We start from the raw sequence: 26,217 nt of genomic DNA on the forward strand, positions 1-26,217 counted from the left end.
AGGAGGCTAAAAAAGCTCTTCCAAAACTGATTCCCCGAGACCAGCAGGAGCAGCAGGCTTTTAATGAGCCTGTTCCAAATGACTCTTAGCTCCACACTGAGCATGCTGTTCGTATGACTGCTTGTGAGGAAATAAGTAGCTGTTCTGGCCTCTTTAAATATCAGTTTTCTGGAAACAACTTATTTTCAGTACTGGATACCTGGTGAAAACTTCAGTGTGTGTGACTGGAAGAGAGCATTCTGCCATTTATTTCTTTTTTTACACCGGAGCCCTGTCTTTTTGTCAAAGAAGTTTAGCAAAGAATTTGCCGGACCTGTAATAATTACTGCCCATGAAGTACTGGGGAATACAAATAACCTCTAGTATGCAGCAAATCGTTTAAACGTTTGGAAGGATGGGCACCGGATAACACTCAGAAATTTCTCATCCACAGAGCTCAGTCCTCCGACACATCTTCGTTCCCTGTTTGGTAGTACCTTTCCAGCAACCTTTTACGTTTTGTTCCTCTGACTCTTTCTGAGCGACAGTGCGGCCTCTTCCAAGTCAGCCCGGAGCGGGATGACGGTCGCCCCAGAAATCGCTCGGTCAGGGTGCCAGGTGCGGAGCCAGGCAGGCCCCGGGTGGGCCGGCAGCGTCCCGCTCCCCAGGCGAGCCCTCCCCAGCGGCACTGCGAAAAACGAACGTACGTGAAACGCTTCAGAATATGAACTTCTGGGATGCGCAGACTAAAGTCACTGGAAATACGAATTATCCTAGGAATAAAATAAAGTATTTCCAGCATGGGAGAGACATGGCGTGTGCTGGGCACCACCGGCTACGCAGGGGGCTCCGGCCGGCCCTGCTGAGGGGCCAAGCCCCGGTGACAGGGCCAGCGGGCCCCCCAAAAGCCCCGGGGCGGGGTCGCTTCCCCGCCGTCGGGGCCGGGGCGGGACTCCCCGCGACGGGGCACTCCGCGGCGGCGAGGCGGAACGAACGGCGGCCGCCCCGGGAGGGGCCGCCCCGGGAGGTGCCGCCGCCGCGTCCGCGCACTTCCTCAGCGGCCCGCGGAGGCGGCCGCGGGCAGCCGTCGTCCCCCGGCGGGACGATGACCCAGCGCCGGGAGCCGCGTCCCGCCGCGCCGCTGGACGAGGAGCTGGAGGCGCTCGGGTAAGCGGCGCTCGGGGCGGCGCCGGCTGAGGGGCGCGGGGGTCCCCGCGCGAAATGGCGGCCCTCGGGTGGTGCCGGGCTACCCGACGGGAGCTGGCAGGGTGGGAGCTGCTGGTTCTTGCTGCTGCATGTGGTAATGAAGCGGGCAATAAGGTAAAGCGGAGTTTGTTCTAACGAGCCCGCCGAAGGGCTCCGCGCGTGGCGTGCAGCCCCTCAGAGAAGTCCAGTGCCTCGTCCCTCTGGCGGGTTTGAGAGGCCAGCAGGCGCGTGTACAGAGGATGCTGGCGTGCCGCAGGTGCGTGGGAGAAATAAATAATAGTTAGAAAAACTAGAGCGCAGGCAAGCCTTTCAAATACAGCGGGGAGTTAGAGGCAGGCAGGTGGCTACAGCTTCCCTCAGAGAAGCTCTGCGGTGTCGAAACCTCCTCCGTCGGGAAGAGTCCCGGTTGCGCCGTGTCGCTTACCGGCACCTCAGGGGAGCACCAAGCCCAGAGCTTGTCCTCAGAGCTGCCTGTCCTCCCTGGCTGCAGAGCTGCGCCGTCCCTTCGGCCATCTCCTCGTAGCTTGGCCTGGGCCCTGGCCCAGAGGGCTGCCATCCCAGCCGCCATGCCGGCTGCTCCTTGCCGGGCCCTGGGAGGCAGCAGGCTTCCCCCGGGGCGCCTCAGGCTTCGGGAGCGAGAGCAGCGGACAGTTCACAGCCATTAGGAGGACGTCGCCCTCACTCAAAAGCAAAACAAACCCAAGGAGCAAAAAGGAAAGCCAAAGGTTGCAACAGACTTCGCTCTCTGTCAAATGTGACTCACCCATTTTGTCTGTCAGTCAGTTTTGCGTTTTGCGGGAGGAAGGCCTGGGTTACTTTTTCCCCAGGCAGCATGGCTGTGCGTGAGAAGAAACGCAGGCTGGAGGAGCAGCACGGGTGGGCACAGGGAGGCCAGGGTGGGAAAGGTCAGTGGCAGCAAAGCAAAGGGGGGACAAAGCAGAAGAAAGGCCAGTGAAGATACTGGAAGAGCAAAAAGGCTCTGATGTCACTTCTGCATTCAAAAATAATAGATGAAAAAAGTAGGTTTTTTGCTTCCTGGGTACTTATGGATAAGCACCAAATCATGAGGGTTTTTTCTGCGATTAATTCACTTAGTGAAGAAATTGGAGGGTAGCAAAGAGACTTGGAGTTCGTATCTCCACACTGCTGATATTTTCCCATGTTAATTAAGTGTCTGTTACTGAAGCATCTAACAAATATGAAGTGAAGTCACTTTGTAATGGTACCCACAGTGGCCATTACATACTTTTCCTTTACATCTGTAAGATTACGCTCATCCTAAAAACGTATCTATGGGGGGGAGGGGGGTGAGAAGAAAGAAGAAAAAAAAAGAAAGAAAAAGAGTTGCAGCTGCTGTGGGAAGCATGATTCCCAATTGCCAGACTTTTAATCATTTAGACTATATGGCCTGAGTTGATTTATGCCAGTAACCTGTGCTTATAAACAGCCTTGCTGATTGGCAAGGAGTTAGTCCTCACAGATGATCTTGAAGGACTGCAGCTTGATGTGGTACCAGTGAGAAGGAAAGACTACAAATACGCATTTTTAAAGCTGTAGCTTCTTTATTTTATTTCCACTTCAATGGAAAACCTAAACTTTTCACCCTACCACAAAACACTAAAGCATCTCCTTCAGGGCAGTGAGTTGAGTTAAATGCACTAAAGGTGAATAAGCAATGCCAAGCAAAGATGCCCTTAAAATCATTAAACAAAGCCCTTTTTCCAGCTAGTACTAAAGCCACCTTTTTTTGCTTTTCTTTCTGAAGAAGAAAAAGAAGTCCTCACACACCAAACATTCTGGTAGCATAGTCTAAAAGATATCTTAATGTCAATACTTTTTCATCTGTGAGAAGAGAGTGTGTCACTCTCCAGACCACAACATTAAATTCTCAGCCACTGCAATGGTTTTTTTACCCTAAACTTAGTCCCTGGTGCTATCACAGTGCCGAGTTCCCCTTAGACCCAACATAGTATCTAACACAACTGAGACCTGATTCTGGTGAGGAGTATATGTCATTAGCATAGTAAAGACCAGCAGAGACAAGGGTCATTCAAATGAGGAGCAGCTCATTTGACGTTCACGTACCTTTGGGGAGAGGAATTTGAAGCAGGTTATTTTAGAGCTTCTGCTTTACTGTGAAAAAATCAAAGTTGTTAAAGGTTTGAAGAAGTGTGTAATGGGAAGCATTTTTTCTTTACTTTTGAGAGAAAGGACATTGGGTACCAGGATATTCTCATAGTTTACTGGCTCAACTGGTCATCAGAGTGGAAAGTTGACAGCAATGTAGATGGGTGTACAGCATAAAACCTGTCTAACTCTCTGCTAGTTTTGGAGGACCTGGTATTTGCTGGGCTGTTCTAGATTAATGCTCCTGTATTTACACTGAGAATATCAGAGCTGGTGAGAGCAAGGCAGGAATGAGGGAGAAGAGGAACAAAAAAGTAATATATACAAACCCCACCTTTATTTTACCTCTGTTCTAGAGGTATCCCCTCTGTCACAAAAAAAAAAAATAATCAAGAAATAAGATTTAAGGATCCCAATTATCATCAGGGACAATCATAGTCTCTGAAAGATCTAGACATATCTACAGCTGTTTATCAGATTGGATTGTTTTTCTCCAGAGGCTCAGTATTTGTAAAGATGAACTTTTTGACCTTTTACCTCACAACAAAAGAAAGCAAAAGTGATGGGTTTGGCCTTTTTTTTTTTTTTTTAACTACTTCATTCAGTCTGAGGTGGCTTATATTTATTTGGAGAGTTTGGGTTGTCAAACAATCAAAAGTTCAAAGTGAAAATTCAGGTCACCATCAGCTTCATTCTCAATGTTTTATAGGTGGAACTAATGCCTAATGAAAAGGTAGATCAAAATCATAACATGTTGTTAAAAACAGGTTACCTCATTCATTAACTTCTTCCCTAGATCTACCAAAATATTTAGAAGGGAGCACTGAAGTTTGTCAACAGACGCATAAGTATGCTGGCTTAAAGGGGAAGGAAATTGACATCATGATTCTTCTTTGAAGGTCTCTTTGGCTATTTCTGGAGTCAACCCTTTTCCCAATTGGATTTATTGCTGTTATTGCTAAATGCACAGCCTGCACACTGCGGCGTGAAACTCCTGTAGCCGATCATGTATAATGTGAGTTTTGGGAATTCCCCATTGCAGTTCATGTTATTTGCGCAAGAGATTAGAATGTGGAATATCTTGTCATCCAAGTAATTACAGGCTGGTCTGGTAACACAACTTTGTCCCAACATAGCATAGCTTTGGCGACATTGTCTTTTGGAGGTGAAAGGAATGGGACAAGAGGAAACAAGTTTTTGTAACCTTTTTCCTTTTGCAGTCCAAGCGCTCTTTGCCATCCCTTACAGCACAGCTTTTATGTTCCTCCAGCTCCAGGTTTGACAATACCGTGACAGATGGTATTTGGTAAGACTGAATGAGACGCTGCATGCTTAGTTTTAGTAAGAGAAGAGAAATTAGATCACAGGCCTAGATCAGATGATAAAATCGGAGAATTGAGGAACTCTCATGACTGGGACAGGGCAAACGGTCATAAGAATTTTTTTACTTCATCTATATTTCTAATGTAAACAAGGGTAAAATTACAACAGCTAGAAAGCGGGCAAAAGAAATCGGTAAAAATCAGAACAAAGCCAGTTGAGAAGGGGGTGAGAAAATGGAAGTGAAAAGCAGAAGCTGAACTAGTGAAAGCCTGCAGTTAGAAGACATGAACTTTAAGGCTGGATACACTGATGTTACTTTGCCATATTTCTATTTTTAAATTATTTTTTCTATGAAATGACAGCCTTGTATTCCAAAAAAGTACTTTACATAGGTGTGTGATTAAGTGTTTCAGTGTGACACATTGAAAGGATGTCTAATGAATACCAATTTTGGTTGTAGGCCACCTATAACTTATATCTTAGCATTCTCACCCTTTTGTAGGTTCTCTAGAGCTCTGTCAACTCGTGTGCCAAAAAAACTCCCACAACAAACCTTGACAGATCTGATCTGAAATTCAGCATGCAGAGAATAAAGAACTAGTGGGGGGCTATTTTGTAGAGTCATTTTTTGAGTACAGGCATGTGAAAAGCATTGCGTCCAGCCAAAGGAGATAAGTCAGTGCTTTCCCACTCACTCCATTGAGCAGTACAGTGTACTACTCCTTTAAGAATGGGAATACATCTTTGAGGCTAGTCTATAGTTTTCAAAGTGTAAGAAAATTCAATTCATTGTGGTAGAACATATTTTTTTAATATGAAAAAAAGGTGCGAAACCTGCCAACATCTACCACCACAAAAACCCCCAACCTCAGGGTAAATAACTGCTCTGAGTAATATTGAAGTCCTACTGAGAGCACATCTGGACCATCTCTCCCTAATGTGGATCTCTGTTCCCTTTCAGAGGTGGATGAGAGATGAATTAGGTTTGCTGCGTTTCTGCTGGGCTGCTGCAGCTCTGGCAGCTGAGGTGCTTTCCATGGGGACAGTCACGCACCAGGGAGCACAAGCAGCATTGCACCTTCTGCAGTAGGGGAGGGAGCTTCTGGGAAGGGAGCAGAGAGATCACCCAGCTGAATACTGAGAATCTCCTTGCTGCTTCAGAGAAGGAACTTCGAATTGCCTGACTCTTTACAAAAGCAAGCCAGACATGCACACAGTTTCTAACTTTATCCAGGCTATAACTATCTAAGAACATAATCTTATAAAGACACAAAAAATAAGTGTGACCTCTGCCTACTGCATTTATCTGATAGCTGGGCTGTACCTCAGAGTTATCACTCCAGACACTAAAAACAAATGGCAGAACTTCTAGCTGTGCTCTCTTCTGGCGCTAGCTATTTTTCATTTTTATGAGGAAGAAAAGCGAGTGTTTCTACTGGGTGTTACACAGTTTGCATGTAGATATGGCTGAGAAGAGAAATATCCAAGTCACTCAACATTCATCCCTGGGTTAACCATGGATGTTTGTGTTCTTTGTGTATTCCGGTATTGTTAAAAAGTTCATCCACCTGATGCCAGCTACAGGTTTATTCACCAGCCTCTATTTACACACGTAGAAATGTTTTGCAAAATATCCATATGGTTTCTTTGTCAACAGCATTATCAGAAATGACAGATGCCATACCTAAGGGCTGTCTGATCTACAGGAGACATAGAAATGAAGTTTCATTAACATTTTTCTTTGAAACGTCTTGGCTTGTTAAAGAAGAGAACAGATGAACATTTTGAGGATGATGTTCTTACCTGAAGAGGGAATTTCCCACCCCAAACATTGCTGTAACATATTCCTGATCATCACCACTGTGAAAGGAGGTCTAGTCACTCTATTAACCACATGGAGATCTTAATGAAAGAAGATATTTTAACACGAGTGTGTCCTGTTCTGGAGTTGTGATAATTATCATAGCTGCAGTGGTACGGCTGGCCAGCGTAGACGTGGCTTGTACTGTGGCAGTCACCAGCTTAACCCATGGGGGAACCCCACTGGTGACTGGGTGGGCAGATCCTTAGGGCAAGGCTGTGTGCTCTGATGAGTTTTGGTTCTCTGGGGCACTGTGTGTCTCATTTCTTTCTCGTCCTTCTCTTAACAGCAATGTCAGTAAAGGTGTTCCTATGCTGTCACCAATGCAATCTCATCTAAAGAGTAGGCTGATTTCTGAAAATGCTTTATTTTCCAAAAAGAAACAAAACAAAGGTAATCTCACTAGGGCTGCATGCCCATCTTACGACATGTTTTCATGGGCCCAGCAGACTCTTGCACTCCAAAGAACAGAACAAATAGCATGGTCCTTCAACAACACAAGCTGACAACGCAAACATGCTTACAAGTATGGGATAAAGAGATTTAATGTAGTTTAGGACAAAGTTAAAGTAACAAGAATGGATAAATGACAGCAATTATAAACTCTGAAACTGAGACTGCTAGTCAAATCAGCGATAAGGAACCCAAAAAAGGAGAGCATGCAGGATTTTTTATGGGAGAAATGAAATAACTAGAAAAGAAAAACCTCCCAGAAGTATGTATGCATGCATTGTGAGACAGGAGGGTGTGCAAGGCCAAGGGCACCCAGCCGAAGTGGCTCTGAAGCAGGAAAGGACTTTCCTCTATCTATCTACTTGTGTTTCTTCAGAGCAATCTGAATCAGGAACCCCAGGCAATTTCTATACTACTGGTGATTTTCAGTCTGACAAGGGTCGAAGTACAGGGCATATTTCTGGATTTTTTTGGTAGTGAATACAAGGCTCTGTAGGTTGGGTCAAATAAAGATGACTTGGAAGGACCTTCAGAAACAGCCCAATATGCAAGATATGCACCATGGTTCAAAATGAAAGAGTTAAGACAATTCAGGATTTTGAAGCACTTGCTAGGGGCTTCAAACAGATGGGTGTTTGTAAAGCCTTTTGATTTCCTTAATTTCTTATTTTAAGAAGGCAGGAAAGTAGATACAGTATTATGTTTTCTATCAACAGTTTCCTCCCCCAGGTATCAATTGGAAAACAACCAAAACTTAAGCTAAAGGTGACTGCCCTTTAGTGTCTTGCTGAATGAGCCATGACTCCCACCTTGATTTACCCACAAATTTCATAGAACTGCCTAAAAGATTTTTTCTAAACAAGATAAATAGAAGGATTGCCCCCTGACAAATGCTTAAGTTCAAGTGAAGTGTATCCAGTAGTGTCTAACCACAGGGCTGTTTGGGTTTCTTTTTAGTCCTGTTTACCTGTATCTGTGTCATCAGGCAGGCTTGACTGGGAGAGCAGACTATTTGCACAGGAGCGTATTCATTTACCTTCCTGGTGATCTGTGTGCAACTGCTAAATTTTCTACAGTATTTTTAAATTTTACCTGTGTTCATGCAATTGGAACAAATTTCGAGTGACCATTTTCACAGTGGAATATTGAAGTAACCAACCTGACAGCTGTTACTCATTGAACCATCTGTGGCAGTCAAGAGGAGAAGAGACATAACTATGTATAACACAGTCATTTTGGCTCTAAGATCTGTATTATTGTGTCACATCCACTTCTACTTTTTAAGCTGAGCAAGAGGAACATGGTAACATTTGAGGGATTTTTGTCTGAGTCAGCATATTTAGGCAAGAAGAGTGGTGCAGCCTTGTCAGCAAAGATTTAAAATTGCACTTTAAACCAACATTATTTTCCCAATTAAGTGGGTGGGGTTTTGTTGTTGGGTTTTTTGGGTTTTTTTTTGGCATAGTGGTAAAATTTCATTAGTCACTGGCCTTCTATGTGTAAAGAGGGAGTAGATTTAAAACATTTTTTTAAACTTAACTGACTTCTATGTTAAATTCTTAGTAAAAGGCTTTTTGGAAATAAGGTAACAGTGCACTTAGGAGCAACCACAAACTGAATATGCCTCGTTATGAAAATGGACACTTACAGATTTTCTCAATGTATGTTTCTTTTGCACAGAAGTAAGAGAAATAGTGTTATGAAATTCCACCCAAAACACAGTGTTGTCTTCTCAGCTGTAGGTCCAGCCAAGTATGCATGCTGATATGATCCTCATCACATAAGGACAGATCTGACCTTTGACTGTTACTTACTTGGGCAGTTAATCCCAAAGCGGATTTTGGCTAACAGGTGTTTCAGAGGATGGCACTTTGATCTTTAAATATTCATTATTTTATTCTACTGTGTAGATAGTCCACAGAGCACGTTCTAGAGCCAAAGCAGCAATACCCTGCCTGTATTGAGTTTCAAATGGATCTTGTCTTCCACAGGGTTAACAGTCTGGAGTCTCTTACAAAGTAATTTATCAGCCAGCTGGCCTTTCAAATAGGCAGCCATCTAAATTCAGAGTTACAACTTTGTGTGAGATGCCAAGTTTAGTGGCAACTTGCAGTGAACAGATAAGGAGAACGAGTATACAGTTACACCTCGTTTCAGTTTGAAGACTGCCATGATATAAATGCTGGAACGTGCTGTGATCACACTTCTGCTTTCAGTCAAACTGTCTTTCTCTGGCTGAAACAGTAATGGACTTTGGCCCCAATATTACAGGCACACACAGTTTAAAGGAAGGAGAAGTAGACTTGGCACCACTCCACATAAAGAAAAGGGGACAAGCTTGCTCCCTGTAAAGCTGAGTACAGTATCCCCACCTCCTTCTGCACCAGAGGTTCTGGTGTGTGTATATAACTATCCTTAATATCTGCACACAGCATCTCTTACAGGATTGGCACTCCAGCCTTTTTTAGCTGCGGCTCTTTTTTGTGTTCGGTCTTGGGATCATTTCTGATGAGATCCTTTTCTATTGAAAGATCAGGTGTTTCTATTGTGAATCATTCTGGTTGGAAACGAAGCCATAAACATTTCATGATCTTCCTTGTAGGATTTGTTTATGTGGATTCCTTGTGGAATTCTTCATATAAAAGAATTAATGAGGTTAGTTTTAACTGAAGTTAAATGAAGCAGGCATTTAGATGTTTTCCTGCATTGCTCAGACCACATATGGCCGAGCAGCAACAATGGTGATGTTTCCTAAATTTTCACTTCAAATTCTGTCAGTTAATTTCAGTCCCTGCCTCTGTTCCTTCTTCCAAAAAGGTTATGCTTCAAATGAAAATTTTAAGCTTAGGCAGATGTGTTTAATTGCAGATCTTAGCAGTGCAGGTGAACTGAGTTATGGGAAATACAGAATCTGGGAGGAGTTTGGGGCCTATGTGCCCCAAAAGAGGAAGTGTACCAAAGCATCAGGAAGTACAGATTCTGAAAATAGACAAAAGATCCCGCATACCCCCTAAAACTGCTTTCCCCTTACCAGCATAGATCTGGGTAATTTGTTGCTCATGCAAGTAGAATTTGCAGGGTTTTTTAGAGTCAGCAAACTATCAGCTGTTTGTACACAACTTTGTAGTTAACAAAAAATAGTTTTCTGAGCATGTTGAAAGGAGGCTGCTGAAAGGGGCACAGTTCTGTGTAACCTGTGTGTGCCTGTGAGAAGGATGGTAACTCAAAATTGTAGCAGTGTTGGTTGCCTTCCTCTTTCTCTAACTGGGCTCCATAATGCAGCAGGTGTCAGTTAAGAGCTGCATGAATGATGCTTTAACCCCTTGTGTCTTCCCAGGTGGTATCATGATAATCTTACCCGACATGCAGCAGAAGCACTGCTGCTTTCCAACGGGCAGGATGGAAGCTATCTCTTGAGGAAGAGTAATGAAAGGGAAGATTTGTACTCCCTCTCTGTAAGGTAGAGTATGGACAGAAGTGAATTTATCTAATGCCGCACAGCTAGCAGTTTTAAAATCTTCACTTACTCCCATGTTTGTTTACATGTCTCATGCATTGAGATGACCTGCAGATTTTTTCCTAGGACTCAAACTATTTTAATATATATTGCTAGTGGTGTAATCCTGCTGAATGATATTTTGTTAGAAGAAAAACAATATTTGGATTGGATTTGAAAATTGCTGTCATTTTTCCAAACTATGAATTAATCTTATTGGTAAAAAACATCATTCCATGGTTTGGCTGTAGACTTTCAGTCTGCTTGATAAAAATCTGTATGGCAGTTACAAGAGTTTAAAAAACAGCTGGTGGGAGTAGAAAAGTTTTCTGATGAGGGTAGTAGTAAATATACCAGTTAATAGGTGCTAACTTCACCAGTTTCTGGATCACTGTATAGGAACCATCATCTTTGAGGGACAATCTAGTGTTTAACTGGATGGTTTTACTCCTCTGTTCTGGGCTAAGACTCAGTCTTAGACAGTAATGCGTAACTGATTTGAACAGTATTTCACAAGTGACAGACGTCAGGCCCTTGAAGTCATCAGAATGACAGCAATTTTACATCAGTTCAGGGGACAGCCAAATCAGAGCACAGGTAGCCTGGTCTGGGTACTTCACTACTGAATCACTTTTAAAGACTCTTCACTCTCCCAAAAAGCAGAGAAGCCACAATATTTCAGAAAGGCAACATGAAAGTCATATGCATTAGGCAGACAAGGTAGTCCCTGCATGTCAGCTGAGTGGAGGTAACCAACCCTAAATACGTTCTTAGCCTTTAGCAACAGTATGATATATTAAGTCTCTACAGTGAAATTTTAAGCTAGTGCATTCAAGCTGATTTCTGCCTCAAACTGAGCCTCTGAACAATTAGTCACCACAGCTCAGCTGAATTGCAGTAACTTTTTAAGTTAAAGTCACTTTGATCAGTATAATGATGCTAGCTATTCACAACCCTGATAGATAGGAACACAGCATATGCCCTTGAAATTGTGACTTTCTGCATATTCAGTACCAGGAGCTGTTACAATTTGGAAGTGTAGTCACTTGGAAACTGAGAGTGCAATTTGTACATACCCTATTCCCCAAGGCATAAAAGGCAAATACAAATTGCTTCACTTATCTCTGACAGAAGACCCAGGAGCAAGTGTGCCTATACATACACTGCTGAAATCATTACCACTATAGACAGCCATTTATACAAGGAGCTTGGGTGGGTGCCTGACAGATCTGAAGGTGATGTTGCAAAATGAGTATACAGAGTAGCAATGACTAATTGAGTGCTAGTCTTGGGAAAAAAGAATAGTAACATTTATAAGTAATAGCTTTGCTAAAAAAAAAAAAAAAAGTAATTTTAAATGAATCATTGTCTTGCTGATTAATATTTTTTTACTTTAAAATGTAACTAAACATTATTTGAGGTAATCTACCTCAGACAATTTTTAAAAAACATATCTTGATGCTAGTTTTAAAGGGCACTCAGGAAACAACTTACTGTAATAAAATAAAATTCAATTAGCTGTTCTTTTAATAAGAAACACAAGCTAAAGTGTTAGTTAATGAAAATAAATTTGCTGCCTTAACAAATTCTAGCCTTAGAAGACCTAGAGAAGTTTACTTCAGGTCAATTCCCATCTCTTGTTCAGCTCTCCATGTAGGAACAAGAGTTACATACTGCATTGCCATATGAACTGAATATCCCAATCGGGAGTTTGATCTTTTATTCTGTTACATTAGTTTTTTGGTGGTACAGCTCCCCTGAAATACTGATTTTGATTTTAAAATGTTTTAATATTTTTCTAATGTTTGTTTAACTCTTAAGTTTTCCTTTCCTTTTTCTTTTTTTTATTAATATTAAAACTTAATTTTAGAATAAGTAATTCCATTTTGTTCTCATACATTTTTATAGAAAGGATAATTTTAGCAATTCTAGCTATCATTTTCTTTCTCTCCTAAAATGTCTTCTATAGCTTTTACTTTACTTTCTGCTTCTGCCTCACAAGGAACTTCAGTCATTATTATAGTTTGTTTTAAAAGGAAACAAGGCGCAGACATTCCTTGACGTTTTTATTGACAGCTCTAAGAAGAGAGATCACACATTGCCTGAAATCCCTTCCCCCAGTAAATTAGCCAACTTTAAAAAGGAACTAGGAAATAGAGTAGAAGTTGCTCTAATTGCAACATTGTATTTCTTGTGAAATTAAATGAAAAGATGAAAACCCTGTCATTGCAGTGGAGTCACAGCAGCTATTTTCTGTTGTAGGGCATCTGCACTTGGTTTGCACGCATTGTGTCTCAGCTGACTGTAGCGCAAAACATGCAGGAGGTCAATAGGGGCACGTTCTACAATATCACGAGTACTGTTCAAAGATAAATATTAGTTTAAATACCTGTTTGAAATTAAAATCTCCTTTGGAAGTGGCAATAAACAATGGAAAAGACACTATAAATCCCTTTCTTCACCAAATTTTGAGTATATTTGCTACACACATTTTTCCTGAGACAAAGTTGTCTCTGGACTATTTTGGATGCTAGTAACATAAACAGAAGTAACTTTTTCACAGGAGAGATACTTGCACTAAATGCTTCACTGACTTCTGAAGTCAAAATAATTGCCTGTCCAGGAAGTGAGGCCTTGCACACTTCTCTGAATACCATCAGCTTTCATAAACAAGTGCTGTAACTTCCCTGACAAAGGACCCTGGTTCATATTTGACAGTGCCCACCATAGAGGAGCCATTCACCTGAGTACAGAGACAAAGAAGACAAATTTTAAAGCCTTAGGTATCTAAAGTTAGGTTATTAAATCGCTGTTTAGGTGCAAAAAAGGAGGCAGCCTATTTTTGAAGGAGAAACGGAAGACATCTTGAATGTGATTGGGATGTTACCTGAAAACTAAGACATATACTGAGTAATACAGGTACACTACCAAGACTATAGCCTAGTAAGTGAAGGGATATCATCCTGCTTAGCCAGAAGGCTGGAAACCTCGTTTATAATCCTTATAATGATTGCCGCAAGAATTAATTTAACTTGGCCTTTCTAGGCTTTCCTCATCTCATATTTGTAAAGCAGCAATTAGATTTTTCTTAATAAATCTGAGTCTCAGAAGTGTTGAGTATCAGTGAGGGACAGTAATGGCAGTAGTACTACTGCTAGGACAGCGATTGTCAGCCTGTGATCTGGGCCAGATTTCCTGTACTAGAAGCTGCTATTTAAGGGTCGTACATGCCAAATGCCTTTGGCATTTATGCCTTGACAAATTTTCCCTTTTTATTTTAGGGGAAAAGATTCTGTGAAACACTTCCACGTTGAACATACAGGAACTTCATTCAAATTTGGATTTAATGAATTTTCTAGCTTGAAGGAATTAGTCATGCATTTTGCAAATCAGCCTTTAATTGGAAGTGAAACAGGTAAGAAGAGCCATATGTTTGTATGAACACATTTGTAGTCATGCTTCACACGAGTAAAAGGAGCTTCCGATGTGTTATCAGGTAGATCTACTGCTGCAGAGTTCCTCTTCAGAAATTCACATTTGTATTAGCCTCAAGTATCTAAGATGTTCCTTTTAAAAAACTCTTTCAAGTACCCTGAAGACAAACTACATGTAAGCTTACTGGGTTTTTGCTAACCAGGGGCATGAGCTCCTTTTGATTTCTCAGAGAGAGAAGGAAGCGTTTCGAGATATGCATGTCCTGGGAGGAGCAGAACCTTCTCAAAAAGGGCAAAACCAAAGCAGGGTGTTTAGTGAGGAAATATGTGTTCATCTATGAAGATGAAATCCTCCAATAAGAATAAATGGAAAAGGGACTTGAAATTGTTTAGCTCCCCTATTCTTCATCCAAGGAAGAAGTCTACAGTGATACATGTACCTCTTTCCTATAGGAAATGTGCCCTGTATTACCTCTCCCTTTCTGTCTACAGTGGATCAGCCTGCTGATGCCATCTACCAGCACAGTGATTTTTCTTGTTTATAAGAAAGAGAAAAAGCACAGGCTTCTCTAGCAGCCAACATGCTACCTGAATTAAAAGTCAAAAGAATAAACTTGATTCATACAAGCGAGTTGAATACCACCAGGCCAGAATCCCTGGAGAAACAGATGCAAACTGTCATGATAGTGCCAGTTTTAGGTTTAGCTTCAAATGCAAGAGTTGAAGGTGTGTCAGTACAAGTTAGTGCCAAAAACTTCAGTATCCTGTATAGAAAGTGTATGCAAATAACTCAGAATAGTACTAATTATATATGCAAGTGACCAGTTAAACAATAGTTAACACATGCAATAACTGTAATATGTCACACACTAAATACGCACCAATGCTCTTGTAACACAAGCATTAAATTCAAGTGTTGCTTTGCCATTTCCCCCCCCCCAAGAAAAATGCAGCGGTACACTCAACATGGTGCTTTTATCTTTCAAAGCATTCTCTTTTTAAGTTGTGGGTTTTTAAGTGTTGTCGTGGTTTAACCCCAGCCAGCAACTAAGCACCATGCAGCTGCTTACTCACTTTCCGCCCCTCCTCCAGTGGCATGGGGGAGAGAATCGGAAGGAAAATGGTAAAACTCATGGGTTGAGATAAGAACAGTTTAACAGAACAGAAAGGAAGAAACTATAAATGATAATAATTACAATAAAAAAATGACAGTAATAGTAAAAGGATTGGAATATACAAAACAAGTGATGCACAATGCAATTGCTCAGTTAGTTCCCGAGCAGCGATCCCCCCTCCCTGAGGCCAGCTTCGCCCAGTTTATATACTGGGCGTGACGTCACACGTTATGGAATACCCCTTTGGCCAGTTTGGGTCAGCTGCCCTGGCTGTGTCCCCTCCCAACTTCTTGTGCCCCTCCAGCCTCCTTGCTGACTGGGCACAAGAAGCTGGAAAATCCTTGACTTAGTCTAAACACTACTTAGCAACAACTGAAAACATCAGTGTGTTATCAACACTCTTCTCATACTGAATCCAAGACATAACACTATATCTACTAGAAAGAAAATTAACTCTATCCCACCTGAAACCAGGACAATGTTTCAAACACAGAGTTCCTACATGTATCTTTTGTTCAGTAAGCTGTTTTTCCTGTGAAATCAGATACGCACCCACAGGCCTGATGCTGTAAAGATTCCAGTTAATGTATAAAATGTATTTCCCCATTCCTTCACTGCATGTGTTACAGACATTAGTAATCAAGGCATTGGTGTTATGTGATCTCTGTGGACAGGATCAATACTGCTGAATGATGGGCTCACTTGTCACCTTAAAGCTCCCTAATTGAATTCTGCTGGCTCTGTGAAACCTCTTTAAGTTGGATGTGCTACAGAATAAGAAAAGCCATTTGAACATCAGATCAAGAAACCTTCCACCTTACCTTACCATGGATAGCAGTAGAGAGGAAGAGACAGTTAGCACTCAGGCAATATTCCTTCAGATACAGGTGTCAAAGGTCTTCTGGGTGGTAACCGAACTATACCAAAAAGAGGGTAGGGGCTCATCAGAGCCCACTCTAAGCCAAGTGTCAGCATGGCAGAACAACTGTCCCAACACAGGGTCACACAGCGGGTTGGCAGAAGGGCCAGCAACAAAGTCTGATTTCTTAGGCCACATTTCCTTTCAGTGAAAAGCAGCAAGTGACCTTTGGCTCAGGCATTAGTAGAAAGCAGTTGGACCAGTTTTTCTTATTACTTGTTATACTTGCAAGCAATTTCTTATAGAAACACTGTGAGATCAGGAATGAGAGAGTGAAGGAAAATAGCATGATAGCGTTTTTCATGTCCACCTTGCTTACGGACAGGATTTTATAAGTTGGAGACCCACGAGATAGAACATGTAATGGTTTCCACTATCTTCCACTTAAGTTTTGTCTCAATGAAGCTAGTTTTGTGTGTGAAGAGGCACACCAGACCCTCTTTGATCAGTACTTAAACACACAGGCCTGTACCCCTGCAAACTGGTCTATGGAGTGCAGTGGTTCTTTTGTACTGGGAGACAGCTGCAGGTTTGTGCTTCAAGCCCAACAAACCTTGTCTTACTACAGCTTCATTTGCCACTCCAAATTGCTACATGGACTCGCATCTATATTTCTGCAGCGTAATGTGTACACTTCCTTCAGAACTACAGATAACTAAAGCGAAATAGGGGCTACTGTGTTCTGTGAGATGGTTAATTGAACAGGCAAGCTGAATCTGAATAGTAACAAGGTTAAAGTAATATACTATCATATTTCTATATTTCTGTCTATTCAAAGTGACAAGCTCAACATGTTATTCTTACCTGTTTGCCTTTTTTATCAGTTTTTACCTAAATTATTTTGAAAACACATTAAGTCATTACCCAGACAAAAAAGCCAGTTGCTTGAAGCTAACATTTCCAGCGTGACTAATTTTCATTCTTCCTTAGAAATAGATATCACGCACAAACATGCAAGAAGAATCTTGCTACAGTGCAGCTTTTACTAGTTCTTTTGTACAGTTACCAGATGATTCTGTACAAGTATCGTTTGTGGAGAAAAAAAACATGGAGAACTTACTAGAAAACAATATTATATAAAATGTTAAAAACTAGTCCTCCCAGTCTGCAACAGGGCTCTTCATCCATGGTGTACAGATGATGGTAGTCTGATTCTGTGCAACAGCTTAAGAGTAGTTTCAGTAGACTGGTGATGGAGGAATTCTCAATTTCATTTTAAATGATAAAGCATTTTTTTCTGCAAGGCCAGAGAGAATTAAACTGATTTTGACTTTTCACCTATTGCAAGTTGAATATATCACATTTGCATACACCCTCTGTGCCTGCAAACAGAGTTCAGTTGGTTACTCCAAATACGATTTTTCCACTTCCCTTTGTAGCCCTTCCCATTACAAAATATACTTTCAACTTTATTTCAGTTTTAAATTACTCAATCACCTGTAGGTTTCAAGTCCAAGTTCTTACCAATTCTCGAATCCCTCCTGTTTTACAGCTGACAATATCAGCATAAAATGCAAATGGAGCAGCATTTGGTATGCTGTGACATTATTTTTAAAGAATGAGATTAGATGGTATAGCAGTTACTATTTTAAGGAAGTTCTTCACTGTTGTGAATGGTGTAATAGATTCACTATTGAGAATGGAGCTTTTTGCAGAGAACATGTAATAAACATAACCTTATTTGCAGAACGAAGAATGGCAATAATCAAAATGTTACTAACTGGAAAGAGCTATGGTAAAACAGTTAAAGGCGATGGTAATGTGGGGTTACTATTAGGAAGTCTGTATCTGAAGCACTGACAGATGAAGTGATTTACGCAGCAAACAATGGCTTGTTGGCAAAACCAGGACGACCGTTAAGGCCTCGTATTTAGTTTAGCATCCTGCCTACCCACCCGCCCAGCCTCCTGTGCAGGAAGGGAATTTAACGAGTCAAGTGATTCCCTGCAAGCACTAGTAAATTTAAAGGTTTTAAAATGGTGCCATATATTTAGTTTTCACAGTTGCATGTAAACAGGTGTGATAGTGTCTGTAGTCACATCTTCATGAATGCAGTGAAAGTGTAGGTCACACGTAGGTCAGCATTTCAGCTCTAACTATGAAATCTGTGTTTCAATTTGTTCTGTATTACCTAGTTACTCCCTGACTGGAAAGAAGGTTCAAGCAGGACAGGAGACACCTGCCTTTGAGGGTTGTCTGGCAGTCCTTTCTGTTGCTGTCTTGATTTTTTGCCACTTATCATGCACTGCAGAAGGGGTTTAATTCCCTACTGCTTAGGAGAAGTGAAGAGGGTTTTCACTCTTGTTTTCAGAGATGTAAGAATAAATTGACTCCCACTGTACAGGGAGGAAGGAATGGATTTAGGCAAGGTCCAGATGCCCAAGGTATTGAGGACTGATCAACATGACAGAGCCAGGAAAGTGAGACTGGGCAAGTGAATCCAGCAGCAATTGCCCCTCTGTACTTTGCATGGATTTTTGTAGAAAATACCCTTCGCAAAGTCTAAACTATTCAGATGATGCACGTTAGAAGTATTTGTCTAGTTATATCAGTATGGGAGAGTCATTTATAGCCTCTGATTGTTTTCTCATGTGGGTGTGGCCTGACTCCTGCCCCCTTCCAAGGAAAACCCCGTACAGGAAGTGTCGCAAAGATCTTGGGGAGGTTATTAGCTCTTACACCTTTTTAATTTTAGGAAAAGGTAAAGTTAACCATTCCACAAACAGGCTGCTACTGCCAGTTATTTTCTAAGACTGTCTTGCCAGATGACTTACTCCTGCTCTTTTTCTCTCCAGGAACCTTAATTGTATTGAAGCATCCCTACCCACGGGAAGTGGAAGAACCTTCCATTTATGAGTCCGTCCGAGTTCACACAGCAATGCAGACAGGAAGGACAGAAAGCGACCTTGTTCCAAATGCTCCCTCAGTAAGTTGTGTTCTGGTGGGAGGGATGCTTCTCCCGGCCCGAGTATAGTATGGTTGCTGGAGTGAGCTATGGAATAATGCCAGTAATTCATCCCTTTATGGGTTCGTAAATACAGGAAGTCTTTGCTGACCAAGGCAAAACAAACACAGACTTGCTAAGTACAGTCCTATGACAAATAAAGCTTTTTACAATTGCTGTCATTGAGACCTTCAATGCTGTCACTGGGAAGGCACTGTCTGCAGCTGACCTAGGTGAGTCTGACCATCCAAACAAAGAATATATGAAACGTTTTCATTCTCCTGTTATCTTCCTTTTAGAATGCCATCTTAACAGTACCATTATCAGGAATTTAAAAAAACAACAAACCAACAAAAAACCACACCACACAACAATTCTCGCATCTTTCTGACAACACTCATCAGGCAGTACGCAACAATACTTATGTCAGGTTGCACTGTGAGCCCTTGTTTTGCTGAACAACCTTTCCAGCCAGTGGGAAGTCTCTCTCGCTCTCTCTCCCCCGCCTCCCAGGTGAGGAGAGGAATACATTAAATGGCAAAACCAAGTAACAGCTACAGGATTTACCGCATTTTCTCTCAGTCAGTGAATATGAGGATTAGATGACAGGAAACAGACAGTAGTCCTGACAGACATAAACTCATTACCACTTATTATTTTTGCAGTTGTCTTTGTTAGAATTATTTTGCCCAGTTAGCAATATACAGCCTCCTTCCTAACTGGGGGGGAAGGAAAGAGCATCTCTGACTTTCTAAGTCGGTTAAAAAATGACCTTTTGAAAAAAATAGTCAAAGGTGTGCAAGACAGGCAGGGACATTTTTGGAAAAGGAAATGCCAAACTGAAGCGTTATTACAACCAAGTTAATAAAAGTATCTGTATCCTGATAGGTACATTACTCAAAAGGGGGTTTTGGCATTTTCACGCTTGGATTTTATTATTTTAGAATCACCTTGTCTTAAAGCAGGAAGACAGCTTGCTGTATTCTGACAGAGACTTAAACCTGAAACAGAGCGATATGACAGAAGAGCCTCCACCCTTTCAGCCCTATAGTAATTTTGAGCACAGTAAAAAGCTGTGTCATATTAAAAGCTACTCCTTACTGGTGTGAGAAACAAGAGAACATCTTCATATCCTTTTGGGGCACCTGCTGTGACATCTGTGACTCACTTGGACAGTAATTAGAGACTTTAAATCCCAAGTAACTCATATCTAAGTGAGACAGGTGGTTTCTCCAGAACAGCATTGCTCAGAACAGAGAGGAAAGTATTTTAATTAGATACTATATTTTTTGAGAAAAAGAGGAAGAGTTACATTAATAAGGGTTAATGAAGTTGATAAAAGAACCACTTCTGATGTGTCTCACAACCAACCCTTTATGGCTGAGTTCCACTTTAACCTCCAAAGAAACTTGACTTCCACATACAACCAATAAAAAGGCAATATTTTTTCAAGAGCAAGTAGTAATTAACTTGGCAAGAATTTGTTTTTCAGAGGTCTGCAGTCTCACAGCTAGGTCACTACACAGAGTTTCAGTATCTGAGAAGTCATAAGGTCCCAGTGTCACTCATGGCAGCAGAGAAACAGTTCAAAACCCAATTTTTCAATAAGCACATTTAATGTAGCAGGTTTTTCCTCTCAAGCATATGGCTGTTTGAGAGAAGAGAATGCCCAAGTAAAACAGCACTTTTCCCCCCTGCTTGCATTTCAAGAGGAATTTGTGGATAATTCCACTGTCAGCTAAACCCCAGGTGCTTCTGGTTCCAACACATACTGAGGCAACCATCTAACTTTACTAAATAAGCTGTAACTGCAACTATTTTGCTGCATTTGGTTGAAAAGATGCAAGCCAGAAGGCTGCTGAGGGAGGCACGGTCTAAGAGATTGCCTTTAGAGCCAGCACAGGTCCATGTTTACCCTAGTGGTGGATCTGGCCTTGTGAGGGGAGCATAGGAGCGAGGACAGGGCAAGTGGCCACGGGAAGTTTCCCCAGGAACAGGCTGCTCTTCCATCTTCTGGATGTAGGCAAAGAGGGGGTGTGGGAAACCGAAGCAGAGCTCAGTCTCTAACACTGATCCCTTTCCTTGTTACTTCACAGCTTGGTACAAAAGAAGGATATTTGATAAAACAAGGCAAAATAGTCAAGGTAAGGAAAACTCTTACTCCTTGCTTCCACTCTGCAATCTTCCACAGAACCTAGAGACAAAGTAGAGCTGAAATAGCTCCACCTGCCTTCCCCTGCAGAGAGGAACAATTTGTGTTGTGAGCAGCAACAAAGCACAACTGTAAACCAGAGCAAGTCAACAGCTTTAAAGTTTTTTCTTTCCTAAGAAGCATTACACTAAATTCTCACAAGACAATTACCATCCATTCTTGATCTTTCAGAATTGGAAGACAAGGTGGTTTACACTGCATAGGAATGAACTAAAGTATTTCAAAGACCAGACAGTAAGTAGCAAACACCAGTTCTGCTTTTTTAACCTCAACAGAGGCAGCTGCGGCCTCCTCATATCTCTGGCTTCTCGCATCTGTATCACAGCTTCCCAAGCTAGAGCTTCCCACACTGTCAGAGGGGTCAGACCTTTCAAATAAAGTCAGAGTTTTGCTGATGACTTCAACAAGAGAAAGTTAGTAAGTTTTACAGCTGGAAAACATTTACTGTGCTCTGTCAGTCTTACGTACTAGGCAGAGTTGGGGTTTTTTGTGCATTTTTTGGTTGCTTTGTTCAGTGGGTTTTAAATTACCAGCACAACACAGCTTTTATCAGTAGATTTGACACACAACCTAACAGACAGTGGTGTTGTTAAAATATTTCTGCAAATATTAGTAGTATATTTTGCATTCCTTGATTTCATCCATTTATTTCAAGTGGTCACACAGTGTACATAGAAAACCATTAATTTAAAAATGTATTCCTTCCTAGCACTCTGACATAGATTAACCTGCTGCATCTGGGAAAAACAGTGTGTCCTTACAGTTGCTGTTCCATTTCTATCTTAAACTAAGTAAAAGTAAGAAATACCTCTAGTTTCTCCACCCTTACAATACTTCCACTTCGGGTTCCTTCATAAACACAGCCAAACTGTTTACCTCTGCCAAGCCCTATTTCAAGCATCTAACAGATTTGAACACAACAGAAGACACAACTGCCCTTTCTCGCCAAACATCACCATTTATGAACAGTTATGTTTTTACAGGGCCTTCCATCAGTTTTCATTTCAGTTCAAGCCAACTTGAATTAAATTTCCAGGATAACATTTCAAAGGGCAGCACTCCAAATGTTTGAGTAGCTTTTGTGACTTAGCAGGCAAGAAGGTGTCTTTGTCAGGAATATGGCCTCCTCCCGGGCAGCAGCTCCCATGTCTCCTGGCACTCCTGTTGTTGCTGTGGGGTTGCAGATACCTACAGGTGAGCAACTTGCTGCTGGCCCCTGGGGATGGTATTTGCTAGCATACCTCAGCACAAGTGGCTGTCTGCTAGTGTAGTGTGTAACTAACAGCCAGTGAGCTAGAGGACAACGTAAGGAAGGGTTAGAAAGCAAGACACCTCCATACACCCGATGAAGGATGATGGGAACAGCTAAGGGCATTCGGCCAGGGAGCAAGCCATTCTACTTCAGCGGCCTCTTCCAAGGTGCTCAACAGTGTGAGGCTGAAACAAATCAAAGAACTCCCACACCTAGAGGGAACAAAACTCTTAAGGGAGATGGGTTGCAGTTATACACAGCCTATGTCCCTGCACCTGACCACTCCTGGGCCTGTCCCAAGAAACTTAGATGTACACACACTGCTGGTACAACCAGACTCATCACTTCTGCTGCAAGCACTACTTTAGCTTTGCTTCTGCATGTCTCCCTACCCAGCTTCATCCTTTTAAAGCACTTAGGAATTAATTAAATCTCCAACAGCTGGCTAGGCCTGATAAGACCTATAACTATCCCCTTGTGTTGGTAAACCTTAGCTGGAAGTGGTACTGGATTTTCTGCTTTATCTGTTACATTATAGTGCATCAACCAAACCCTCAGCAGTCTGCATCTAGCTCAAACTTTCCTGCAGTAGAGATCTCCTCTGTTGTTTGTCTAGATCTGAACTGTCCTGGGTTTTTTTTTATATTTAGCTCAATTCATGTCATGTTAGCACTGATGTTATCTCCGCTAGTTTGGGTTTATGGTGTTACAGCTATTGTACCTATGTCTAGAAAGACCTGGTGTGCGTGTAAAGGTTTAAATGCACTGAAAATGAACCAAGCTAGCCTTATTTTCTGTTCTCATGTGTTTCCATTTTAAAACCATTTTATTTTCAAGGCCACAGAACCAATTCGGGCACTTGACTTAACTGAATGCTCAGCTGTGCAATTTGACTATTCCCAGGAGAGAGTCAACTGTTTCTGGTAAGTTGTTGTGCTTTCTCTATCTTGCTGGGAAGGTCAAAATAGCCAGGGAATTTTGAAATGTAACCACTGGGTACTTCTGAAAGCTCCCTTGCCAGTAGCAACCCTGCTGTTCCTCTAACTTGCAAGTCTGTTTCTGTCAGCCAGCCTCTGTCGGTCCTGCATGGCTTTGCCAGGTTACTGCTGGCAAAAGGTTTTTCTTGACAAGGAGGAAAGGTGTAGGCTTATGTGTAGTGGGCATTTCTTTTCCTAATTCTGTAAGCATATATAATCATCACCCAGACCCATGGAACTTAGGTATAGTCCAGTTCGCAGTTGAAACATTGCTACGGGTCATGCAGTAACTGCTTCTGTGCCCAAATGTGGGTCTTCTGTCCCTATGGGCCTGGGGCAGTGTCTCCCCAAGCTGTAAACGGTTGTTCTTGGCTAACCTCCCTCCTGGTGACTGAACGGGAGCATGGCCTCCCTGCCCTGCCCTGCTTTGTCTAAATAACTGTTGGTGCAGGCCAGCTGGGTTCAGTTTTAGGAAGAACTACCAGTTGTTCTAGCAATTTAAGAAATAGGTTTAATTTTTTACTTACAGTTTAGTGTTCCCGCTAAGGACGTACTACCTGTGCGCAAAAACTGGAATAGAAGCTGACGAGTGGATTAAAATACTGCGATGGAAACTGGTAAGATGATGTGCAGTGTTATGTGGCAGTACGCCTCAGGCAGCAGTACCCGTGGTACCGCCATCATAAACCCCCCACTATTGTAGTGCCCAAGTGCTACAGTTCTCAGTATCTGCCAGAAGGGAGTACTTGTTCTGGCTTCCAGCCCAACTAGACCAGAAAATGTAGTTTTTGCATAATGTATACACCTGCAAACCCACTTCAGCATGCACTTTTAACAGACATATGCATTAGGAAGAAGAAGTTCCTTCCATCTTTAAGGATGTCATTGTGTAGGTGGTAAACCATATGGAGCATCAGCACAGACCACATGTGTTGGGTCATGAAGGAAGCAATAAGAAGACAATGTAAAGGCTTGAAAGTGTTACTTCCTTAAATACCAGTATTTGGGTTAGTCGTACTCACCCACATCCATGTGCATGCAGACAAACAGTAATGGATTGTCTGTCTGTTCTAGTCACAAATACGGAAGCAAGTGGACCAGCGTAACGCCGCCCTCAGTTCCTAGCTGCACCTTCGGTACTTCTGCTCCATTGGCAGGAATTGCCCCTGCGCCAAGGGGAAGGCATCGCTCACAAGAGGACGGTTTCACATGTCTCCATTACTCACAGCGGGCATGCGTGTGCCCATATACCTGCACGCAGACGCTTGCATCCAGCTCTGCACACAAAGGATTCGTACAGCTGAGTGGTCTTGGGCTGTTGTCACGTGTGGAGACGGTTGCAAAATCAGTGTTGGTTTGATGTGCACAGTGTATGCCTGTAATGCACTTAATTCAAACACCTGTTAACTAATCCCAGGAGCAGTCACTGTTTAAAACTTTTGTGGTTATTCAGAGCACTCTCCGTAATTTATTGCAAGCTCCATCACAGCTAGACATAGCAGCATATTCTGTAACCTTGAGCCTGTTATTGAAAACCAGTCCTTTCCGGAAACATTAAATATTTCTTTTGTATTATCTGTTTAGGCTCTAAACCAAAAGAAAAATGACAGAGGTTAATTATATTTTTGTAAATAGTATCTGTATTGCAATCCAGAGTATATTTCAAGGCCCTTTTCAAGGTGATGGATGAGTAACACTTAGTTCTGGTCAAATATGTTTTTGTTTGGTTTAGATTTATACCGCAGGGATGGCTACAAGTGAATGTTTGTTTCCAGCAGCAGCTATAGGTATTGGTGAGCAGCATCACACAAGCACGGTTGTTTACAAACTAGAATTATGAGAAACGGGTAGCTGGTTCCCAGCGTGCCTATGATGGAGCTGCTGCGGGACCCTAAGGATGGGCGACAGGGCTCTGCAGAAAGCTTTGCTTTGTGGCAGCCACCAGCGTTGTTAGCAGCATTACGAGTTGGGCCCCTTATGGTCCCCCGTGAAAATGGGCTGGACTTTGTATTCTTTCCTTGTGCAGAGAACTCAAAATGAGGTTTTGGCCAGAACTATGTTTAGAATTAAGCACACAAAAAAGCACCATGTACACTAAAAATACGAATTTAAAAGAACACATCTTCTACGTAACTGGATATAAATTTCCATCTGTATTTTGGAAGACTCACGCAGATGTAAGAGCCTTGTGGCTTGCTGCAGAGTTGAGAAGTGGAAGCCCAGTACTTTGGTGCTGTAGGCAAAATAGATGTTCCATTTTGGAAGCAAAGTTTGACATGCTGGAGGGTTCCAAGACCATCTTGGCCTGATGTCACTGCAGGCCCAGCTGCAAGACACCCTGAGCAATCCTGCTTTTCCTGGAGGGGTGGGGAAAGAGGGGGGGTCCCCATCTCCCCACGTAACTGTCAAGTTTCTGCTGAAACAGTGTAGGCAATCCTCTCCCACTATGCAAATGCTGTGGCACAGGGCTTAGTATTGCTCAGACAACAGGTCAGTGTTCAACAGAAACCTTTACTGTGAGAAGACTGAAGAAGAGCAGGGAAAACACACTGGAAGAAGAAATAAAAACTAGCTTTGGACATAGGGATAGCATTTTATTTCAACTTAGAAATTCAAAATATTTGTAAATATTTTTATAGACTGTTTTCTGAATAAAATGTCATTATAAAACTACCAAAGGTCTTCTGTATTCATGTACTGTATTGTTAAAGCTTTGCCTTCCTTTTTCCCTTAAAGAATTGGTTTAACAAACTGGCATCTCCCATTTAATTAAAAAGCTTTGATGAATTTGTATGTGAGAGAGGCTGCACAAGGGTAAGAGAGAGATGATATTCTCTAACAGCATCGCTGTTCTGTGACAACAGCTTGGAAACGAAGCTTGAAGTGTAACCACAGAAGCAGCCTTCCCCTTTTCACGTG

At 42.1% G+C, this 26,217-nt stretch overlaps 1 protein-coding gene across 1 annotated transcript; it reads left to right on the top strand.

Moving 5' to 3' along the window:
• The first annotated feature begins 834 nt into the window (after window positions 1-834).
• Window positions 835-26,031, top strand: DAPP1 (dual adaptor of phosphotyrosine and 3-phosphoinositides 1). The gene is made up of 9 exons (XM_075031729.1): window positions 835-1,146; window positions 10,287-10,409; window positions 13,727-13,860; window positions 18,709-18,839; window positions 20,954-21,001; window positions 21,241-21,303; window positions 23,159-23,244; window positions 23,828-23,915; window positions 24,373-26,031. The coding sequence occupies exons 1-9, from the start codon at window positions 1,085-1,087 to the stop codon at window positions 24,421-24,423; spliced, it is 786 nt and encodes a 261-aa protein (XP_074887830.1). The 5' UTR covers window positions 835-1,084; the 3' UTR covers window positions 24,424-26,031.
• The last annotated feature ends 186 nt before the right edge of the window (window positions 26,032-26,217 follow it).

The sequence above is a fragment of the Buteo buteo genome, chromosome 1 (assembly GCF_964188355.1).
Source record: "Buteo buteo chromosome 1, bButBut1.hap1.1, whole genome shotgun sequence".
Classification (NCBI taxonomy): Eukaryota; Metazoa; Chordata; class Aves; order Accipitriformes; family Accipitridae; genus Buteo; species Buteo buteo.